Here is a 20,821-nt window from a genome sequence, read left to right on the forward strand (position 1 = left end):
TGCCAGACCATCTGCAAAAACTTTCAGCTCATAACAGACTGTGTGGTAGGGGGTGGGGGGAGGGATGATTCTGCTGTTCAGTTTAGATTCTTATCACTCTTGAAAAAAAACTGATCAATCCACAGAGTCGAAGTAGAATGTACTATAGTACAATCTCAGAAAACATCCATTCAAACACAAAAGGAAAAAATTATGTGCTGTTTCTTATACTGTTAGTTAAGCAGTAACTCTAATACACTTCATATCATATTGTACAAAGCTTTCTTGTTGGTACAGATTAATCATAGTATCAATATAAACAGACAAAGAATCATAATAGAACAATCTACTTTTCCAAATTTAATCTCAGACATCTTAAAAGATTTAGCATAAATGTGAATATTTGGTACATGTTAGTATATAGAAGAATTCAATTTGATTAGTACATATCTATTTGAATCATCATGATTCTTACATTCCATCTAAATTACATCAGAGGTTCAATATAAACCCAAAACCCCCACCCCAAGATGAACCTCTACACCTCTAGTATGCAGTAATGCAAAGACCAGGAAGAAATTCTCTAAATTCTGATAGCTGAAAAATAAGAGGAAACCTCTTAACCTATATGCATTTTTTTTGTTATGATAAAGTTTTACAGCCTTATCATACTGGACATAATTGATCCAGCCATTGCGGCCAGTGCAGATCATGATCAGCCTGCACACCTTTTAACAGTTAATGGTTCTGTCCAAATTGAAAAATGGACAAGTTCATTGTAGAAATTTAGCAGGGTAATGGCAGATCAGAAAGCGTATCAACACTGGAAAATATTTCTCTGTAGTGTCACAATTCACAACTCTTCTAACCAACAAATATGTACCTGAGAAATCACATACCCTAAACTGTTCAGACACGATCCAATAATTTACAATGTGCCATAGAGTGAACTGTCCAGATGTGGTCACATTATATATAACAGACCTCTTTACACTTGTAATAAATACTGGATTTATTTGTTCATAAAACGTCTAATAATCACAAATATAACACATCCCAGCCACAGACATCTATCTTATAGCATCAGCTTCTGTTGACTTTGTAGAACAGGTGGGAAAAATAAGTTTTTCAAAAGTTTCAGTTCTTACAGGTAACAACTGGGCAACTTGGTTTGGATCTGTGACAACATGAGCTGGTCCCTGTAAACAGATAATATACATTTTCCTATACATATTATAACTTCTGTTTGCTTTTTGATTAATATTCATCATGTAGTCCTTCTCTAAGCTTAGCACGATCAGCAGACGCTGTATTATTACTGTATAATCATTTAATTTCGTGGGCATGAAATTTCGCGGTTTTGGTCAAAACAGTAATTTCGTGGGGATATGAATTCGTGGATTTCAACTTTTGAACATAAAATGAATGGGAATTTTACTTGTTCAATGGGATTAAATTTCGTGGATTGACTCAACCACGAAATCCATGAAAATCAGTTCCCCACTAATATTAATGATTTCACAGTATGTCTTTGATGGTATTCAGACAAAATTCCCCTGAACATGACCAGCAGATGCTGTATTACGATGTCCTTGATGGTATTCAAAGTACCCTGCACTGACCACTCATGAACATGAAAAGTAAATGCTGTATCACAATCTTCTCAAACTATTCAGAAAAGTACCAAGCCATTAAATGTGTGTCTAACATTTTATGTTACCTTGAAAAGTCTGTTACCCTATGCAAATTTGTGTTAAGAGGATCTTGCACTTGGTTAATACCCTTGATATATATATTATATATATTTGAAATTAAAGATAATTTTCCCACTATTATAAATTAGTAATTTTTGGGAGACGACTAGAAATTTAATGCTGATTAAATAATAATTATATGATTTCACAGTCTTGGCATAGGACATTTTTTAAAGCCACCTAGTCAATGTGTGCTTAAAACTAGTTAACTGATGGATATGAGAAAATCAACATAGTGGCTTTGTGACCAGCATGGATCCAGACCAGCCTGCGCATCCGCGCAGTCTGGTCAGGATCCATGCTGTTCGCTTTCAAAGCCTATCGCTATTAGAGAACCTTTTAGCGAACAGCATGGATCCTGACAAGACTGCACGGTAGCACAAGCTGGTCTGGATCCATGCCGGTCGCAAAGCCACTATGTTGGTTTTCTCATGGCACGGCTCAAATAACAAATCCATTACCTTTATATCCTGTATGTTACTATCTTTATAACTGTGCTCTCTTAGAATAAAGTCCTTCTCAGCCTGTAAAGCACAAAATATTTATCTATATATAGGTACTGTTATTAGTATCTTATATTTTGAGTACATCTGACTTAATTTATTTCAAGTACGTCTAAAATAATTTCAAAGAATCTTGATTCAAATACACAAAAATGTATTTTGGTTTACACTGAGGGGAATAAGCAATATTTGAAAACATAGCAATTTAGGAAATTTTTTCAGACCCATAGCTGGACTGATTTCAACTTATGCATAGCTTTGCTCCTCCCTATAAAGTGTAATGGGGTCAGAAGTGATAATGATGGCATTAAATATGACCGTTATCTTATAGTATTATTCCTATGCCACTAAATTTCTAGGCTAAATACATGTATAATAAAACATTAGTTCTTATGATATAATGACATTATCTTATTTCTATTTAATACAGCATTTACTACAAATACTACTTAACAAAACTGCATAGGAAAGAATCATGTAACCGTAAGTGGGCACATTAACCAGTTACTGGACTGCTATGGATGTGTAACGTCCTTTTTGACCTCATTTTACTTCATGTATTCATGTTAAGAAGTAAGTTAACATTGCTATTTTATATGATTAAATGATTTAAATGATCCAGTTCTCAATATTGTGTTTTGGTATATAATAAACAAGTCATTAAACCGCTCTAACATGCCTTGTGCGGTTGCTAACAATCCCAAACCTGTATTTGTAGGTTTAGTCATGCTAATAACTACTTGTCAATGTGGCACACTATTGCTGTTTAATAATTGGATAATTATAACACATAATGTAATGTTTATTTACAAAAATATAAGATTTAAACAGGAAGTTGTAAATTTCTCTCCTGCAGAGTTTGGGAACATAAATGATTGTTAGGTGTCATTGAGGTCATACATGTAATAAGCGCTAATACAAAGAGACACAGCAAATGCACTCAATCTTATGAGTGGAAATTAATTATCCTTGTTCAATTCAGTTTTCCTCCTTAAAATCTAGACCATGTTAGACAGTTATTAAAAATTGCTTCCTATTTGTGCTGTATTTTTATTTCATTTTAAATTTTCAAAAGGCTTCTATGCTGAATATTTCTGTTTGTAAACCTAATATAAAAGGGTGTCAGGGTGCTGAATGAAAAGGATTTCAGTTATTCTGTTCATCAATATATGGTATGGATTACCATCAATTGGTTTCATTGAAAAGCAAATCAAGTTTTATCAAATATAAAATTCAGCAAGTTTTGAATTCAAAAAAGATGTTTTATATCCTTTGCATTCTGTGCTTCCAAAGCATCTTTTTACAGATTTTATTATATCCATTTAAAAAGAGTGATTATGACAGATGAATGTATCCTACCTATGTCATAAACTATTATTCATACTGAAAATAATGACCTTTTTATGTAAATGTAAACTTCCCAAAAAAACTTATATAAAAGTTTGTATTTAACTTAACAAACACTATTATCTATTTTTGGCAAATGGCCAGTATCTGCATGGCAATTTGTGAAATGGCACAGTTTAGCACTTTATTCATTAGTCGTTTACAGTAGCACTTAAAGAAATGAAATTAAGCATAACAACGTATTAAATTATATGGAATATTTAGATAAACAATTTAACATTTCAACATGTCATGCTTGCACAATTACTTTTTTTTCTTTTTTTTTTTTTGGGGGGGGGGGGGGGGGTTTGAGGGTTATCACCGTTTTTCAACAGTATTTCAGTCATGTAATGGCAGGCAGTTAACCTAACCAGTGTTCCTGGATTCTGTACCAGTACAAACCTGTTCTCTACAAGTAACTGCCAACTTCCCCACATGAATTATCCGAGATGGAGGACGAATGATTTCAGACACCATGCCTTTTATCAAATCGTCACGGAGAACATAGTTTTATTACGCCCCGCCTGGGGATCGAACTAGTGACCCTGCGATCCATAGACCAAAACTTTCCCTACTGCGCTTACACAATTATAGTCAAACTTTGTTCACCTGAACTTCAGATTATTCAAATGCTACCCTACGTTCAAACTCCTCATTATGTCTCTGCTAAATCTCTATATAATGTATATTTTTCCATGGCTTGAACTACCGATAACTCGAACAAATTTTGCCGTTCCCGTAGAGTTAAAGCAAACGAACATCGATTGAATCTAAATTTATTTTAAGTTTCAAGTCAATAGCTTTGATAGTAACAGAGATACTGGACGTTATATAAAGCTTTAACCAAAAACTTCTAAGTTAAAAAGGGGCATACCTCTGTCAAAATTCAAATCAGAGTTATGGGGATTGTTTCTTCTAGTGTAGACCTTGATAGTTAATAACTATTCTAAGTTTCAAGTAAAAAACTTTGATAGTAACAGAGATATTTGACTTTATCAAAAACTTTAACCAAAAAATTTTTAAAAAAGTTTAAACGGGGCATGAATCTCTCAAAATTCATATCAGAGTTATGGGGATTGTTTCTCCTGGTGTAGACTTTGATAGTAAATAACTATTTGAAGTTTCAAGTCCATAGCTCTGACAGTAACAGAGATATTTGACTTTATCAAAAACTTTAACCAATGGCGATGCTGATGCTGACGTTGACGCTGGGGTGAGTGCAATAGCTCTACATTTTCTTCGAAAAGTCAAGGTAACAATGATCACAACTTATTTGGGCCACACTAACCTAAAAGTTGTTCATGGGACTTGTTCAAAAAGCATCACATAACTATAAATATTTGTTAAAACAGGAATGAGTGGAAAGCGAAGAAACAAACTTTTCTTGTGTTGGCTGTCCTTCAAACTAAAAAGGTAACAAACTGACCTTTCTATTGATGTGACTTGTACAAGATTTTGATCATTTAGAAAAAAGGTAACAATTCATTGGCAAAACAGTCTTGGAAAATGATGTAAACTGTGTAAAGGGAAGTAACTCTATGCAACTACAAATATACATTATGTCACATTTATAGTGGATGTTTACGTAATATCCTTTTATTGTGATTGAAGTCTATTTTAAAGTTATACAAGACCCAAATTTCATATCTCAAAATATGAGCAATGACTACATATAGTTTATGTATACATAAAAATAAGTTTATTTGTATTAACAGGACTATGCATTAGGTTTGAAACAGTATACACTTGATACAAATATAACTACCGTAAACACAGTATTAATGTGTACAACAATTAAACAATCTGAAGTTTTTTGACCAATCAACTGTTACTGCATGACATTTTGTTATAAAAGTAGCTCCACATACACAACTGATTTATATATTTAGTAAAGTTAAATACATTTGATAAGGACTTTTTTTTCAATCTGAAGTTAAAATATTTTAGCAAAACAAGCTAATTACACTGATTCTAATCTAACATGGGTTTTAATGGTTAAAAGGCACTATAATTATGTTTTTTCTATAAAAATATAAAGTTCCAGTTTTTTCTCAGTATTTCCAGCCATTCGCTTCTTGCAAGGCTATCTTTACCTAGATGATCTATCTATCAGCAATAATTAACAAGAGCTGTCACAGGAGACAGCGCACTCGACTATTTCATTGCTGGATAGTGAAACTGGGCACATCTGAGGAAACTAGAGCTGTCACTGGAGTGTTTAATGACTCCAATTGTGGATGAAGATATTGCACAATAGCCTGAGTCAATGTTAAAAATATCAACTTAAGGTAATAAGAGAGGTAAAGATAAAATGTATCAAAACACTATATAAGTATATCCTAAGCAAAAAGGGGCATAATTCATTAAATATTGGTGCCAGAGTTATGCACCTTGTGTCATATGGTGCGGGTGATGGTGTTGAACAACTATTTTAAGTTTGAATCAAATCCATTCTATAATAACAGAGAAAGAATGAAAGTGCATCAAAACTTTAACCTAAAATTCTGAGTAAAAAGGGGGAATAATTAATGAAAAATTGGTGCCAGGGTTATGCACCTTGCGTCATATGGTGTGGGTGATGATGCTGAACAACTATTTTGAGTCTGAATCAAATCCATTCAGTAATAACAGAGACAGAGTGAAAGTGCATCAAAACTTTAACCTAAAATTCAAAGTAAAAAGGGGAAATAATTCATGAAAAATTGGTCCCAGAGTTATGCACCTTGTGTCACATGATAAGGGTAATGATGTTGAACGATTGTTTAAGTTTGAATCAGATCCATTCAGTAATAACAGAGATAGAGTGAAAGTGCATAAAACTTTAACCAAAAATTCTAAGTAAAAAGGGGAATAATTCATGAAAAATTGTGCCAGAGTTATGCATCTTGTGTCATATGATGTGGGTGATAATGCTGAACAACTATTTTAAGTTTGAACCAAATCCATTCAGTAATAACAGAGGTAGAGTGAAAGTGCACCAAAACTTTAACCTGAAATTTCTAAGTAAAATCTAAGTTTAAAATCTTACTACCGGTATGTATTAAGTATAACCACTTTTAATTTTAATTTTTGTCACAATATACTTTAAACAGTACTTTAGATATACATTTGTGTATACATTATGTAGCCTATTGTACACAGTAATTTTTATGCCAAAATGTTTGTAACGTAACGTCATCTTTTATGACGTCATATATTCATGACGTTGTTTATTTCATATCATATTTGTTGACTTCCTGATGAAGACTTATAAATAGTCGAAACGTTGAATGAAAATGGAGTTAGCCTTGTAATTCTCCTGTTCTCTAAGTAAAAAGGGGGAATAATTCATGAAAAAATGGTGCCAGAGTTATGCACCTTGTGTCATATGATGTGAGTGTTGATGTTGAACAACTATTTTAACTTTGAATCAAATCCATTCAGTAATAACAGAGATAGAGTGAAAGTGCATCAAAACTTTAACCTGAAATTCTAAGTGAAAAGGGGGGATAATTCATGAAATATTGGTGCCAGTGTTATGGCCCTTATGTCAGATGATGTGGATGATGATGAGGAATAAGTATTTCAAGTTTGAATCAAATCCATTAAGTAATTACAGAGATAAGTTGAAAAAAGAGAAAGTGCACCAAAACTTTAACCAAGGTGGGGACGCTGAAAGACGCCGACGCCGGGGCGAGTAGGATAGCTCTCCTTATACTTCGTATGGTCGAGCTAAAAACTGAACATTATTCGAGTGTTGAATGTTGTGCAAGGAAGCCATTGTCACATGGCTGAGAGGATTACATTTTGTGCAAGACAGATATGGTCACATGACTGACAGGGTTGAATGTTGTACAAGGAAGCCGTGGACACATGACTAAGAGGGTTGAATGTTATGTTATGTGACTGAGAGGGTTAATGTTGTGTAAGGAAGCCATGGTCACATAACCGAGATGGATAATGGTTGTGCAAGGAAGCCATGGTCACATAACTGAGAGGGTTAAATGCTGTGCAAGGAAGTCATGGTCATATGACTTTGAGGGTTGGATGCTGTGCATTGAAGCCCTGGTTACATGACTGAGGGTTGAATTTTGTGCAAGGAAGCCCTGGTCACATGACTGAGAGCATTGAATTTTGTGTAAGGAAGCCCTGATCATATGACTGAGAGGGTTAAATGTTGTACAAGGAAGCCATGGTCACGTGACTGAGGGGGTTGAATGCAAGGAGTCCATGGTCACATGACTTAGTGGGCTGGATGTTGTACATTGAAGCCCTGGTCATGTGACTGAGGGGTGTAAAATGTTGTGCAAGGAAACCATGGTCACATGACTTGAAAGGACAACAAGAGCTGTCCGTAAGACAGCGCCCTCGACTTTTCTCAGTGCTTGACTCTGAATTAGAGCTTTGCCAGTAAAACAAATTCCAAGTTAAAAAGGGACATAACTCTGTCAAAATTCAAATCAGAATTATGGGAATTGTGTCTCCTGGTGTAGACTTTGATAGTAAATAACTATTTTGAGTTTCAAGTCAAAAGCTTTAACAGTAACAGAGATATTTGACTTTATCAAACATTTTAACAAAAAATTCTAAGTTAAAAAGGGGCATAATTCTGTCAAAATTCAAATCAGAGTTATGGGGATTGTTTCTCCTAGTGTAGACTTTGGTGGTAAATAAGCATTTTAAGTTTCAAATCAAAAGCTTTAATAGTAACAGAGATATCTGATTTTATCAAAAACTTTAACAAAAAATTCTAACTTAAAAAGGGGCATAACTCTGTCAAAATTCAAATCAGAGTTATGGGAATTGTGTCTCCTGGTGAAGACTTTGATAGTAAATAACTATTTTGAGTTTCAAGTCAAAAGCTTTAATAGTAACAGAGATATTTGACTTAATCAAAAATTTTAACAAAAAAAATTTAAGTTAAAAAGGGGCATAATTCTGTCAAAATTCAAAACAGAGTTATTGGGATTGTTTCTCCTGGTGTAGACTTTGGTGGTAAATAAGCATTTTAAGTTTCAAATCAAAAGCTTTGATAGTAACAGAGATATCTGATTTTATCAAAAACTTTAACCAAAAATTCTAAGTTAAAAAGGGGCATAATTCTGTCAAAATTCAAACCGGAGTTATGGGGATTGTTTCTCCTGGTGAAGACTTTGATAGTAAATAACTATTTTAAGTTTCAAGTAAAAAGCTTTGATAGTAACAGAGATATTTGACTTAATCAAAAACTTTAACTAAAAATTCTAAGTTAAAAAGGGGCATAATTCTGTCAAAATTCAAACAGAGTTATGGGGATTGTTTCTCCTGGTATAGACTTTGATAGTAAATAACTATTTTAAGTTTCAAGTCAATAGCTTTGATAGTAACAGAGATATTTGACTTTATCAAAAACTTTAACCAACGGCGACGCCGACGCCGGGGCGAGTACAATAGCTCTACTCTTTGAAAAGTCGAGCTAAAAATGGTTGGATGTTGTGCAAGGAAGCCATTGTCACATGACTTAGAGGGTTAAATGTTGTGCATTGAAGCCCTGGTCTCATGACTGAGAGGGTTGAATGTTCTGAACGGATTTTAATTTTTTGGGCAATTTTGAAAGGGGGTCACCCAAGGATCATTTCTGTGATGTTTGGTGTAAATCTGCCCAGTGGTTTTGAAGAAGATTTTTCTAGAAATTGTTGGCCCTTTCAGGGGTCCTAACTCTGGAACCAATTGTGGAATACGGCTGATTCAAGAAAAGAACCAAGATCTTATGGTGATACAACTTGTGTGCAAGTTTGGTTAAAATCCAATCAAAATAGCCAATATCTGGCACATTCAGGGGCCATAACTCTAGAACCCATGGTGGAATATGGCTGGTTCAAGTGATACAAATATATGTGCAAGTTTGGTTAAAATCAAACCACTATCATGCAGACAAGACCTAAATAGCCTATTTTTGTCCTTTCAGGGGCCGTAACTCTGAAACCCATTGTGGGCTATGGCTGGTTCAAGAAAGGAACCAAAATGTTATGGTGATACATTAACAAGTTATGTGCAAGTTCAGTTAAAATCAAATCATAAATGAAAGCACTATCGTGCAGAAAAGACCAAAATAGCCAATTTTTGCCTTTTCAGGGGCTGTAACTCTGGAACCCAATGAGGGATATGGCTGGTTCAAGAAAGGAACCAAGATCTTATGGTGATACATTAACACGTTGTGTGCAAGTTTGGTTAAAATCAAATCATAAATGAAACCACAATCTGCAGACAAGAAATTTTTGACAGACGGACCACGCATGACGGACATCAAGTGGTCACAAAAGCTCACATTGAGCCTATGGCTCAGGTGAGCTAAAAAGCCAAGATAATTCAATTGTATGATCAGTTACAAAGGACCATGGTGGCAACAATTTGATAGGAACACATAATACAAACTACCAGAACAAGTGAAGATATATCATTATTATGTATTTGAAGACAGGCACATACCTCATGATGTAATCTTGTATCAAGTACTCTCACAACAACATTATCCACCCGCATAAACTGCCGTAGTAAAATAAAGAAACTTGTTGGCATAACCCTCTGAAATATAACATAACATGCCAATCAAACTTATCTATTCCATCAAATTATTATTCTATGTGCAAGACTCACAGGCTTGTCATAGGACACTGTTTAGTAATGTAACTTAATGTAAGAATTATAACTTAAATGTAAAACTTTTAATTTAAATGAAACAAACACCAACACCATATAAATATATTACAAATTTTCATTTTTAACATAAATACTAACTTTTCAACAGTGTTATGTCTGTAGAGACAGAACAATGTTTATTTATAATAAATCTAAATCTTTTATTATGCATTTTACCAACAAATCTCTTCATGAAAGATGAAAGTCTAATTTCAAATAACTGCATAGAACAGATGATATCCAATGAAATTTGAGCCATAAACAGAAAGAACTTGCAACTTTTTCTATACTGGAAGGTCATTTAGATAACCATCACATCAAAATTTACCTAAAATGTGTATTATCAATTCTTACATTGTTTTCTTTGCATTTAACAGACTAAATTCAAGCAGTTCGTAAATGTGTTGATAAGTTAGCCATTAAGTGTATGGTTTTAAGGTGAAAATAAATACATGTATACAAAAAGCAGTCTGCTGTCACTTACAATTTTGACATTCATTAGGGATGAACCATTGTCAGATAACTCATCTTCAAACAAAAGAATATCTTCATAGAAGTGGATCTTCTCCCGAACTTTTAATTTTTCCAAATCTATTCTCTCATCAGTTTTTTCTACCTGTAAAAATAAATTGTATGCATACTATTTTACAACCCTTTTTTCTTAGCAAATAAATTTTTATTATGTAACACATCAAAAGGCAAAAATGATAAGACATTTTTAGTCACTGATACACAAAGGCAACATGCATTATAAAATGATATAGTGAACACTCCCTAATTGAAACCCCTCTAATCTGGAAACTTCTCTAAACCAAACAGATGATTTGGTCTCAATATATTTATTCATTCTCTATTGTAAAAATACCTTTCTAATCGGAAACCTCCATACTCGGAAAACCAAACAACCTTTTGAGAATTTTATATCAAATTACTTTTAAAATTCACCACTCTAATCCGAACCTTTGTAATAACCATCAATGACTCTGATGTTAACTCTTGCTTAATTTGACACTTTTGAGTCTGTTTACAACTTGAAAAGGGTGTCAACAAAGAATATGCCCCCAACACTGGTATGCACCACAAGTCATGACAGATGTTTAAACAATTACACTGGTGTGAAGAGCACAAGTAGTTTGCTTGAACAGAAATTTACAAGGATAGATATATTTGTGATAAGTACTGCCAATGTAATAGATCCTTATTAATTTGTTTGCACTCACATTCTTTTGTGAATTTTGTTCATTTAAAGCCAGTAATAGATTCTGTGTAAGTGGTACTAAATCAGATCGTGAGAATAACCAGACAAGTGAAATACTCTTATTTTAGTTACCTTCTGCAAATGTAAGAATGGTGAAATCGATGTTTATTTAAGAAATAATATATCTCATTTAGTGAATTGTCGCTGAATAAAATAATTTTTTGGAGTTCAGCTGTGAAGGAAGTATATCACGAGAGTGCAGCACAAGTGATATAATAATATTAAATATGCATCTGAAAGACAAACAATGATTTTACTCAAGATAAATCACTAAATGAGATATATTATTTTGATTCTAACATGTTACCAAGGATTTTAAAGTACATCTTTGACAACACCCATTAAATATTTGCCAGTTTCCTGTTCATTTCTTTTTCAGCGCACAGCTATGCCAGGTAACACTATGACGTAATAATTGTGACGTCAGAAAAATGAATTGTTGTTTAATAACACACAGTTTTCAGACTTCTTTGTTTAATGGGAAAATGAAACAGGCTGTGTTAGAATTATAGTTTAACTAGAGATGCTTTCGAGAAAAGCGCATGTCTCCCACAACTGCCTAATCATCTTTCGCATGCGCTTTTGTGCACCCAAAATGTACCCTATACTACTAATTTTGCATGCGCTTTCATATGCAGGCAAAGCGCACCCTATACTATTTTGCCTATACGGAAGCGCATGAGAAATGAGGATTTTTCAGTAATTCAAGGGCCATAATTCCAAAGTGCCTGGGCCGATTTGGCTAGCTATCGAACTTCGCCGAGGTCTTATGGTCAGACACATTTTGTTAAAGTTTGGTGAAGATCGGGTGAGAAATGTTCGACTTAAGAGTACGGACAAGCTTTGTGACAGACAGACAGACAGACACACAGACAGGAGTAAATCAATATGTCTCCCACACCACTGTGTGGTGGGAGACATAACTATGTTATACTCGTATTAATCCATTTACAAGCTGTTGGATATACATATCATGTATAATAAACTATAATTTTTCAGTCCAAAACAGAAACCGTTTTTCCTGGTCCTAGCATGTTTGGATTAGAGAGGTTCAACTGAATTGCATTGGGTATTGGAGAAATAAATCCTTTTGTCACAAGTTGTAAGGGTCAGTAATCAAACAGACTTTGATTATCATGAAAACCATTCTCATGAGACAGCCTGATTAGCTCAGTGGAAGAGCACAGGACTGCGCATCTGTTCCCTGGTTGACCCAAATGTTCTGATTTCAGAGAAAACTGTATGACTTTTGTCAGAAGTCATTCATTATCAATTTATGATGTAGTGGTTGTCAGTAACTTTAGGAGAACAAATCAAAGTCAACTAGGAACACTGATTAACTGATTTCCATTACATAACTGAAATATTACTGGAAAAATAGTGCTTAAGCAAATGTAATCAAACAAAATTTTAATATTCAAATCAAATATGGACAACTTCCTCTCAACTTACATAGGTTTTATTTTTCAGGTAAAACACAGATTCCATGCATAAGAAAAACAACAGTCTATAATGGATTTTTGACCAGTTGTCTATAACATATTACTGTTTACAAATCTTGTTTAATGGGCATTTGGTGTTTATGTACTAGATGGGTCATCTATATTGTTGCACTGAAATAGTCAAGTACAAACCTGTAACTGGGCTCCATCTTTTCCTATTAAAGTGCCTTTATATTCTGTAGTGAAGGTCCAATCAAAAGGCTTTACCACTTCATTTATATGTTCACAATCAGCCCTGAATGATAATACAAGAAATGTAGGACAAGATACAAAATATCAATTGACAGTAATTGAAATCCTACTCTGAAGTCATTCTGTAGAGGTACAAGATCCCTCTCCTTGCATGACAAAGAAAATAAGGGCCAACAGTCATCTTCGAATTCCTAAACATTGAAGTTGCTATAACGTCTTTCTCAATAAATTTGTTTTCTTGAAACATCACCTATTTCACCCATAGCAGATTGTGTGTTTATGTTAGGGATGGGAAAGAATACTGAAATCAATATTCGAATATTCGGTTTCGACATTTTTTAATGGCAGCTTTAAATTCTTATTAAATGATTGGCATAATATTATACACAATATATTTCGTAGTTTCAATGAGAATCATCATACGTAATAAGGCCTAAAAATATTTGTTCCCACCTAGTTAAACCCGCCACCCTAGCGTTTTACTTCACGATTCTGTCAGTATAATTATGAACATATTTAACTAATCCCGTGTTTGAGCTTCAAAAAGATAAAGAAAACTTTCAAATCGATTATAATTTAGAATGTCGCAACTTTATCTAAAAATAGCAGGCCGTCCAATTTAAGCACGTGTCACGCTGTTGTATTATCGCCGCCATTTTGAAAATTTTCAATCAGCGTGTAAAAAGCCGATAAACTTACCGAAGGCAGACTTAAACCTCCTTCAACATGATCTTATGGATCAATCATATGTTATTTCTTGATTTTATTATAAACTGCTTCGAAATTTATTTCAAATACAGCCGATTTCAATAAATGAATTGCCTGGGCGCTATGGATGAAAACCGATTCTGTGGACGGTCTGAAATGTCATACAAAATATTTTTATAAAGATCGCCAATATCGACAAGTTTGGTATTGTTTTCGAAAAAAAAAATCTTAAATTTGTTAGATGAAACAGGCGCCAATAAAAATGAACAAAAGATAAAAAGGCATCACATTTACGCCTATTGCAAACTGTTAATCCGTAACGATGACCCCTGCCAATTATGCATTGCAATTCTCTTGTTAATTGGACAATTTTTGACATGCAAACGGTTTTATTCTGCAGAATTAGCATGCTTATATTGCACAAATTCAACGATAATTTTGTATTTCTTTGTTATTTTTAAAAAAAAAAATCTTTTCACTAATTTACGAATATTCGAATTTGATTTTCATATTCGAATATTCGGCCGATTTCCGAATATTCGAACATTCGTTCCCATCCCTAGTTTATGTAAATTGATGTAAATTTATGTAAAAATCTGTGCCAGAAATGCAAATAAAGGACAAAAAGAAGTTTAAGAACTTAAGAACTGATCATCTGACTTAACCTTTACTTTGCTAAATTTCTAAAATGTACTGGTCCATCATTCAATTTGGGCAGCACCACTTATTATTCGAAGTGGTGTTCACTGAAAAATTACTGACTGAATAGCGAACGGTGCAGACCATGATCATCATGCACAGATGTGAAGGCTGATCTTGGTCTACACTGGCTGCAAAGGCAGAATAATTTGCCATTAGCAGGCTAAAGGCTAAAATATTGATGAATTTAACTCTGGGAAAACCCCTTAGATCCTTCCCCTTCCCAGGACAAAGTCAAAATATTTCAAAATTTATGATCAGTCTGAGAGTGAAACTAAACACATTAACAGACTATTTCAGTGAATCATAAAATTCTAAACACAGGAATGTATGTAGTCCAAGGTTGAAAAGCCTAATCTTTTCAATATTCAGAAGCTGGCAAAAATAACTTGGCAATTTTTTGGCATCAGGAATATTTTCTTGTAATAAAAACACTTAAGCTACCAAATATAAGTTCTGATAATACATAGATACATGGATTCAATTGAATCCAGTCTTAAATGCAAATTACTGCAGAGTCATGAAACAAATTTTGCCTGAAATAAATATAACTTCAGGACACTTTGCATGCTTACATCTCTGCATTAAGCCATCAAGGCACTTTGCATGCCCACATCTCTGCATTAAGCCATCAAGACACTTTGCATGCCCACATCTCTGCATTAAGCCATCAAGGCACTTTGCATGCCCACATCTCTGCATTAAGCCATCAATGCACTTTGCATGCCCACATCTCTGCATTAAGCCATCAAGGCACTTTGCATGCCCAAATCACTGCATTATGCCATCAAGGCACTTTGCATGCCCACATCTCTGCATTATGCCATCAAGGCACTTTGCATGCCCACATCTCTGCATTATGCCATCAAGGCACTTTGCATGCCCACATCTCTGCATTAAGCCATCAAGGCACTTTGCATGCCCACATCTCTGCATTAAGCCATCAAGGCACTTTGCATGCCCACATCTCTGCATTAAGCCATCAAGGCACTTTGCATGCCCACATCTCTGCATTAAGCCATCAAGGCACTTTGCATGCCCACATCTCTGCATTATGCCATCAAGGCACTTTGCATGCCCACATCTCTGCATTAAGCCATCAAGGCACTTTGCATGCCCACATCTCTGCATTATGCCATCAAGACACTTTGCATGCCCACATCTCTGCATTAAGCCATCAAGACACTTTGCATGCCCACATCTCTGCATTATGCCATCAAGACACTTTGCATGCCCACATCTCTGCATTATGCCATCAAGACACTTTGCATGCCCACATCTCTGCATTATGCCATCAAGACACTTTGCATGCCTATATCTCTGCATTTAGCCATCAAGACACTATACATGCTTACATCTCTGCATTTAGCCATCAAGACACTATACATGCTTACACAGTGTACGAAATTCAGATCGGACTCCAATAGCCCGTTCGGGCTACCAGATTAAAAATTTTCCAAGCCCGACACCAATTTCACTAGCCCGAACTTTAACACCTTAAAATACATAACTTTTGCACCATATAACATTTTGTTTTACAGACATCTCTATGCATGTTTGAAGTAATAAAAAAGACGTACAGTACTTTTGAAAAATTTTAACTCTAAATACTCCAGTCCAGATCAGCATCGTCAGAGTCTAGTCCAAATAATTGTACTCGAGAGTTGAATATCGTTATATTATTTTGACTTGTCGATATCCGCCTCTAGGTAGACAAAGTAAAATATCAAAATGTAAAATCGGTCTGCCCGAGGTCTCATTATTTAGACTACGTCAGAGTCCAAAAGCATTGGACATGACACTCCTTGCCAAAACGAAATCTAAACTGTTATGCCCGATTTTTTCGGATCCGCACTCGCCAATTACTGCAACTCGGACTGTTGACAATTTGTAAGATGTAATACCGAGTGCTGAATACACATTACACACACGCTGATAGCATAATTTAAGCTCCACCTACTGCAGGTACTTGTGAGATTTTCGCGAGAAGTGTGAAAGCTAATCAAATTATCCGTTACGCTAGAGGTGATTGTATTCAGCCAATTAGAGCTGCGGTTACGTCTTTGACACCGTGTTTGATTGTCAACACGTAAGAGTGCAAAAACCAATAATTCCGTAAGCGTTTCTCAGTCTGGAAAATCACGATGCAGTACTCGTTTAATTAGCATGTTTTTTTTAAACAAATGAGGAAAATTCGGTAGCCCAGTCGGGCTTGTACCTGTGGAAAATCGGTAGCCCGAGCTGAAATTTGGTAGCCACGGGCTGTCGGACTACCGTGAAATTCGAACACTGCTTACATCTCTGCATTAAGCCATCAAGGCACTTTGCATGCCTAAATCACTGCATTATGCCATCAAGGCACTTTGCATGCCCACATCTCTGCATTATGCCATCAAGACACTTTGCATGCCCACATCTCTGCATTATGCCATCAAGGCACTTTGCATGCCCACATCTCTGCATTAAGCCATCAAGGCACTTTGCATGCCCACATCTCTGCATTAAGCCATCAAGGCACTTTGCATGCCCACATCTCTGCATTATGCCATCAAGGCACTTTGCATGCTTACATCTCTGCATTATGCCATCAAGACACTTTGCATGCCCACATCTCTGCATTATGCCATCAAGGCACTTTGCATGCCCACATCTCTGCATTATGCCATCAAGACACTTTGCATGCCCACATCTCTGCATTATGCCATCAAGACACTTTGCATGCCTATAGCTCTGCATTTAGCCATCAAGACACTATACATGCTTACATCTGTGCATTATGCCATCAAGACACTGTTTTACGCCCATCATTACAATGTAATATGTAAGCCTGGTTACCTTGCTTCCTTCCAAGCTTGGGCCACAGCAACTTTGAGGGGGTCATTTTGGGCATCCACCATTTTCAATGCATCAAGAGCATTGAACTCGACACCATAGCCTGCATCATGTTGTACTCGTAACACATTGTCTGCAAATATCATTTCTGGTACCTGAGGTAGCTCCAACTCATTTTCAAACCTAAATATAAGTATTGTTAAAATGTATAACAAAACAGAAAAACATTAAAAATAACTATAGGGAAGTACAGTCAAAACTTTCAGTGACATTTAATAGAAACCACATTTTTAGCTCAACTATTCAAAGGATAGGTAGAGTTATTGATCTCACCCATGTGTCGGCATCCACGTCGGTGTCCCGATTTGGTTAAGTTTTTGTATGTAAGCTGGTATCTCTTTAACCACTAATGGGAATGGATTTAAACTTCACACACTTATTCACTGTGATAAACTGACTTACAATGCACAGGTTCCATAACTCTGTTTTGCTTTTTTACAAAATTATGTGACCTTGACCTTTTGCCTACTGACCTCAAAATCTATAGGGGTTATCTACTGATCATGACAAACCTCCCTATCAAACCTCCCTATCAAGTTTCAAGCCTCCTCAAGCAATCGTCTGGAAATGATTTAACTCTTCCAGGTCACTGTAACCTTTACCTCTGACCTACTGACCTCAAAATCAATAGGTATCATCTGCTGGTCATGACCAACCTCACCATCAATTTTCCTGATCCTAGGCCCAAGCGTTTATGAGTTATCATCCAGAAACAGTTTTACTGTTCCTGGTCACTGTGACCTTGACCTTTGACCTACTGACCTCAAAATCAATAGGGGTCATTTGCTAGTGATGGCCAACCTCCTTATCAAATTTCACAATCCTAGGCCCAAGCATTCTTGAATTATCATCCAGAAACCGTTTAACTGTTCCGGGTCACTGTGACCTTGAACTTTGACCTACTCACTGACCTTAAAATTAACAGAGGTCATCTTCTGGTCATGACCAATCTCCCTATCATCTTTGATGATCCTAGGCCCAAGGGTTCTTGAGTTATCAGCCGGAAACCGTTTAACTGTTCAGGGTCACTGTGACCTTGACCTTTGAAATACTGACCTCAAAATCATAGGGGTCATCAGCTGGTGATGACCAACCTCCCTATCAACTTTTATGATCCTAGGCCCAAGCGATCTTGAGTTGTCATCCGGAAACGGATTGGACTACATTCCGACCGTCCGAACGACATCTGCAAAACAATATTTCCCTCCTTCTTTGAAAGGGGGCATAATAACTGAATGAAACAAGTGCTTTCAGAGACAGTATGCTCCAATTTTTTGACACACGATAGTGAAATAGGGCATATCTGTGGAAACTAGAGCTATCACTGGAGTGATTTATAAGGTCTGCTTTATCAGGGGAAACAAAACATTTCATATTTCTAGTGTCTGAATTCATAACTTCAAAAAAGTGAAAAAAAATTGGGGAAAGGGTACCAACCAACTTCGTCTATCATGGTAAAAGAAAATGTCCAACTTTTAATGCACCTTGCCATAAATTTGTGGGTGACAGTATAATTTACATCTCACACACTGAAATTGTTTAGTTACCAGCAATGTAAAAATTCATATGTTTGAAAATGTACTTTGTTGAATTTTTGAAGCAACCTGTCTGCTATATTTTTCTGTTACAGCTCCTTTTTGTTGTGCGCCTACTTTGTGATGCATGGCTCTATGGCTGTGCTTGGAGTGCTCTGTGCTTCCAGGAAATCTACCCTTTTCTTTCATTTTTTTGAGACACTGATGATGACCTACCTTTGTCTTGCCGGGCCTTCAGACTCAAGTATATGTGACTTTACAGCTGTTAGCGTCCATGGTCCAAACTGGAACTGTGATGTAACAGGTTTAGCCTTGGTAACCACTGCACCTCGTACGCCGGAAGTTGTCATCTGAAAAAATTATGATCTATATCAATTATCTGTTTCTGCAAATTCAGCACGTTTCATTATTAACCCTTAGCCTGCTGGTGGCAAATGATTCTGCCTTTGCCACCAGTGCAGACCAAGATCAGCCTGCATGGGATAGCCTGCACACCTGTGCAGTCTGATAATGGTCGGCACTGTTCGCCATTCAGTCAGTATCTTTTTGGTAAGCACCCCTTTTAACAGTTAATAGTAGTATCCAAATTGAATGATGGACAATTTCATTATAGAAATTTAGCAGGGTAAGGGTTAAACATCAAATTGCAATAGTATTCTGCAAGAGAAGGTCAACAGTATAATTTAAGTGTATAGAGGTACAAATGAGGCCCAACTGCTAACTTAACAAATTTTTGACATTTAGGACAATTAACATCATAATTTAGAGAGCTGGCAACTATTAAATATCAGGCTATCCTAACAAGCGAATGAGTCGGACTAACTCAATGAGAACTGAGTAGGAGTGCAGACCTCATTTTAATCGGGTATTCATGCATATGAAGATACCAACAAGAGTAACATAAATGGCTGATCACAACAGTTGTTGCAGTTACTGCATACACTACTGCACAGTATGTGTGTCATACATATAACATTCAAATTGGTCAATTCTTTGTGTATGCATCTAATATCTCTTCTCATTTTACTAAATACATTATTCTATATGACTATAACAGTTACTGAACTGCATTAAGCCATCAAGACACTTCAGGGAACTTTGCTCCTGTGAGATCCAGCTTAACTACAACTTGTTGATGACCTTGGGAAAAACCTCACAAAAGGCAACCCAACTGATCTTATTTTAGATTAAGGCAAGGCTTTTGACAAAGTCATACATCTAAAACTACAACATAAACTGCAAGAGTATGGCATCAACAACACTACTTTAATATGGATGAAATCTTTTCTGACAGCTTGCACACAGTCAGTTATTCTTGAAGATGAAAAATCAACTGTAGTAGCTATTACATCTGGAGTACCACATCATTCTGTAGTTGGACCGTTACTATTTCTATTAATTATAAATGACCTCCGATAAACCCTCAAATCCCAGGTTTGTTTATCAGCAGATGACACTGCTGTTTACCTTACTATTGACAGTCTTTCTATAAGAACTGATCTAATAAAACTGGAACAAGAGTGCCAGACTGTCACAAATACGCCCGTCTAAATATTCAGTTACGTATCATAAAGGTAATAATGTTGATGTTGTATGCCTTGTTAATCCCAAAAAAGGAGTAAGAAGGAATCAAGGTATTTGTGAGGTTCCATGTGGGATGAAATTGACAATCGGATCAAAACTGTTTGAATGGACAAGGCTAATTTCGCAGATTTCGAGTAATTCAAGGGCTGTAATCCAAGAGTGCCTTGGGCGA

At 35.7% G+C, this 20,821-nt stretch overlaps 1 protein-coding gene across 1 annotated transcript in view; it reads right to left on the bottom strand.

Annotated features, from left to right (window-relative positions):
• Window positions 1–326: 326 nt before the first annotated feature.
• Window positions 327–20,821, bottom strand: part of LOC123552080 (TIP41-like protein) — a 29,212-nt gene continuing 8,717 nt past the window's right edge. The window contains exons 2-8 of the mRNA XM_045341469.2: window positions 19,282–19,415; window positions 17,474–17,653; window positions 13,172–13,274; window positions 10,764–10,895; window positions 10,070–10,165; window positions 2,195–2,257; window positions 327–1,178 (exon numbers count right to left, since the gene is read on the bottom strand). Of these exons, the coding sequence (XP_045197404.1) occupies window positions 1,050–1,178; window positions 2,195–2,257; window positions 10,070–10,165; window positions 10,764–10,895; window positions 13,172–13,274; window positions 17,474–17,653; window positions 19,282–19,415 (837 nt within the window). The 3' untranslated portion in view covers window positions 327–1,049. The remainder of the gene's footprint in view (window positions 1,179–2,194; window positions 2,258–10,069; window positions 10,166–10,763; window positions 10,896–13,171; window positions 13,275–17,473; window positions 17,654–19,281; window positions 19,416–20,821) is intronic.

This window comes from Mercenaria mercenaria, chromosome 4 (genome assembly GCF_021730395.1).
Source record: "Mercenaria mercenaria strain notata chromosome 4, MADL_Memer_1, whole genome shotgun sequence".
In the NCBI taxonomy this organism is placed as follows: Eukaryota; Metazoa; Mollusca; class Bivalvia; order Venerida; family Veneridae; genus Mercenaria; species Mercenaria mercenaria.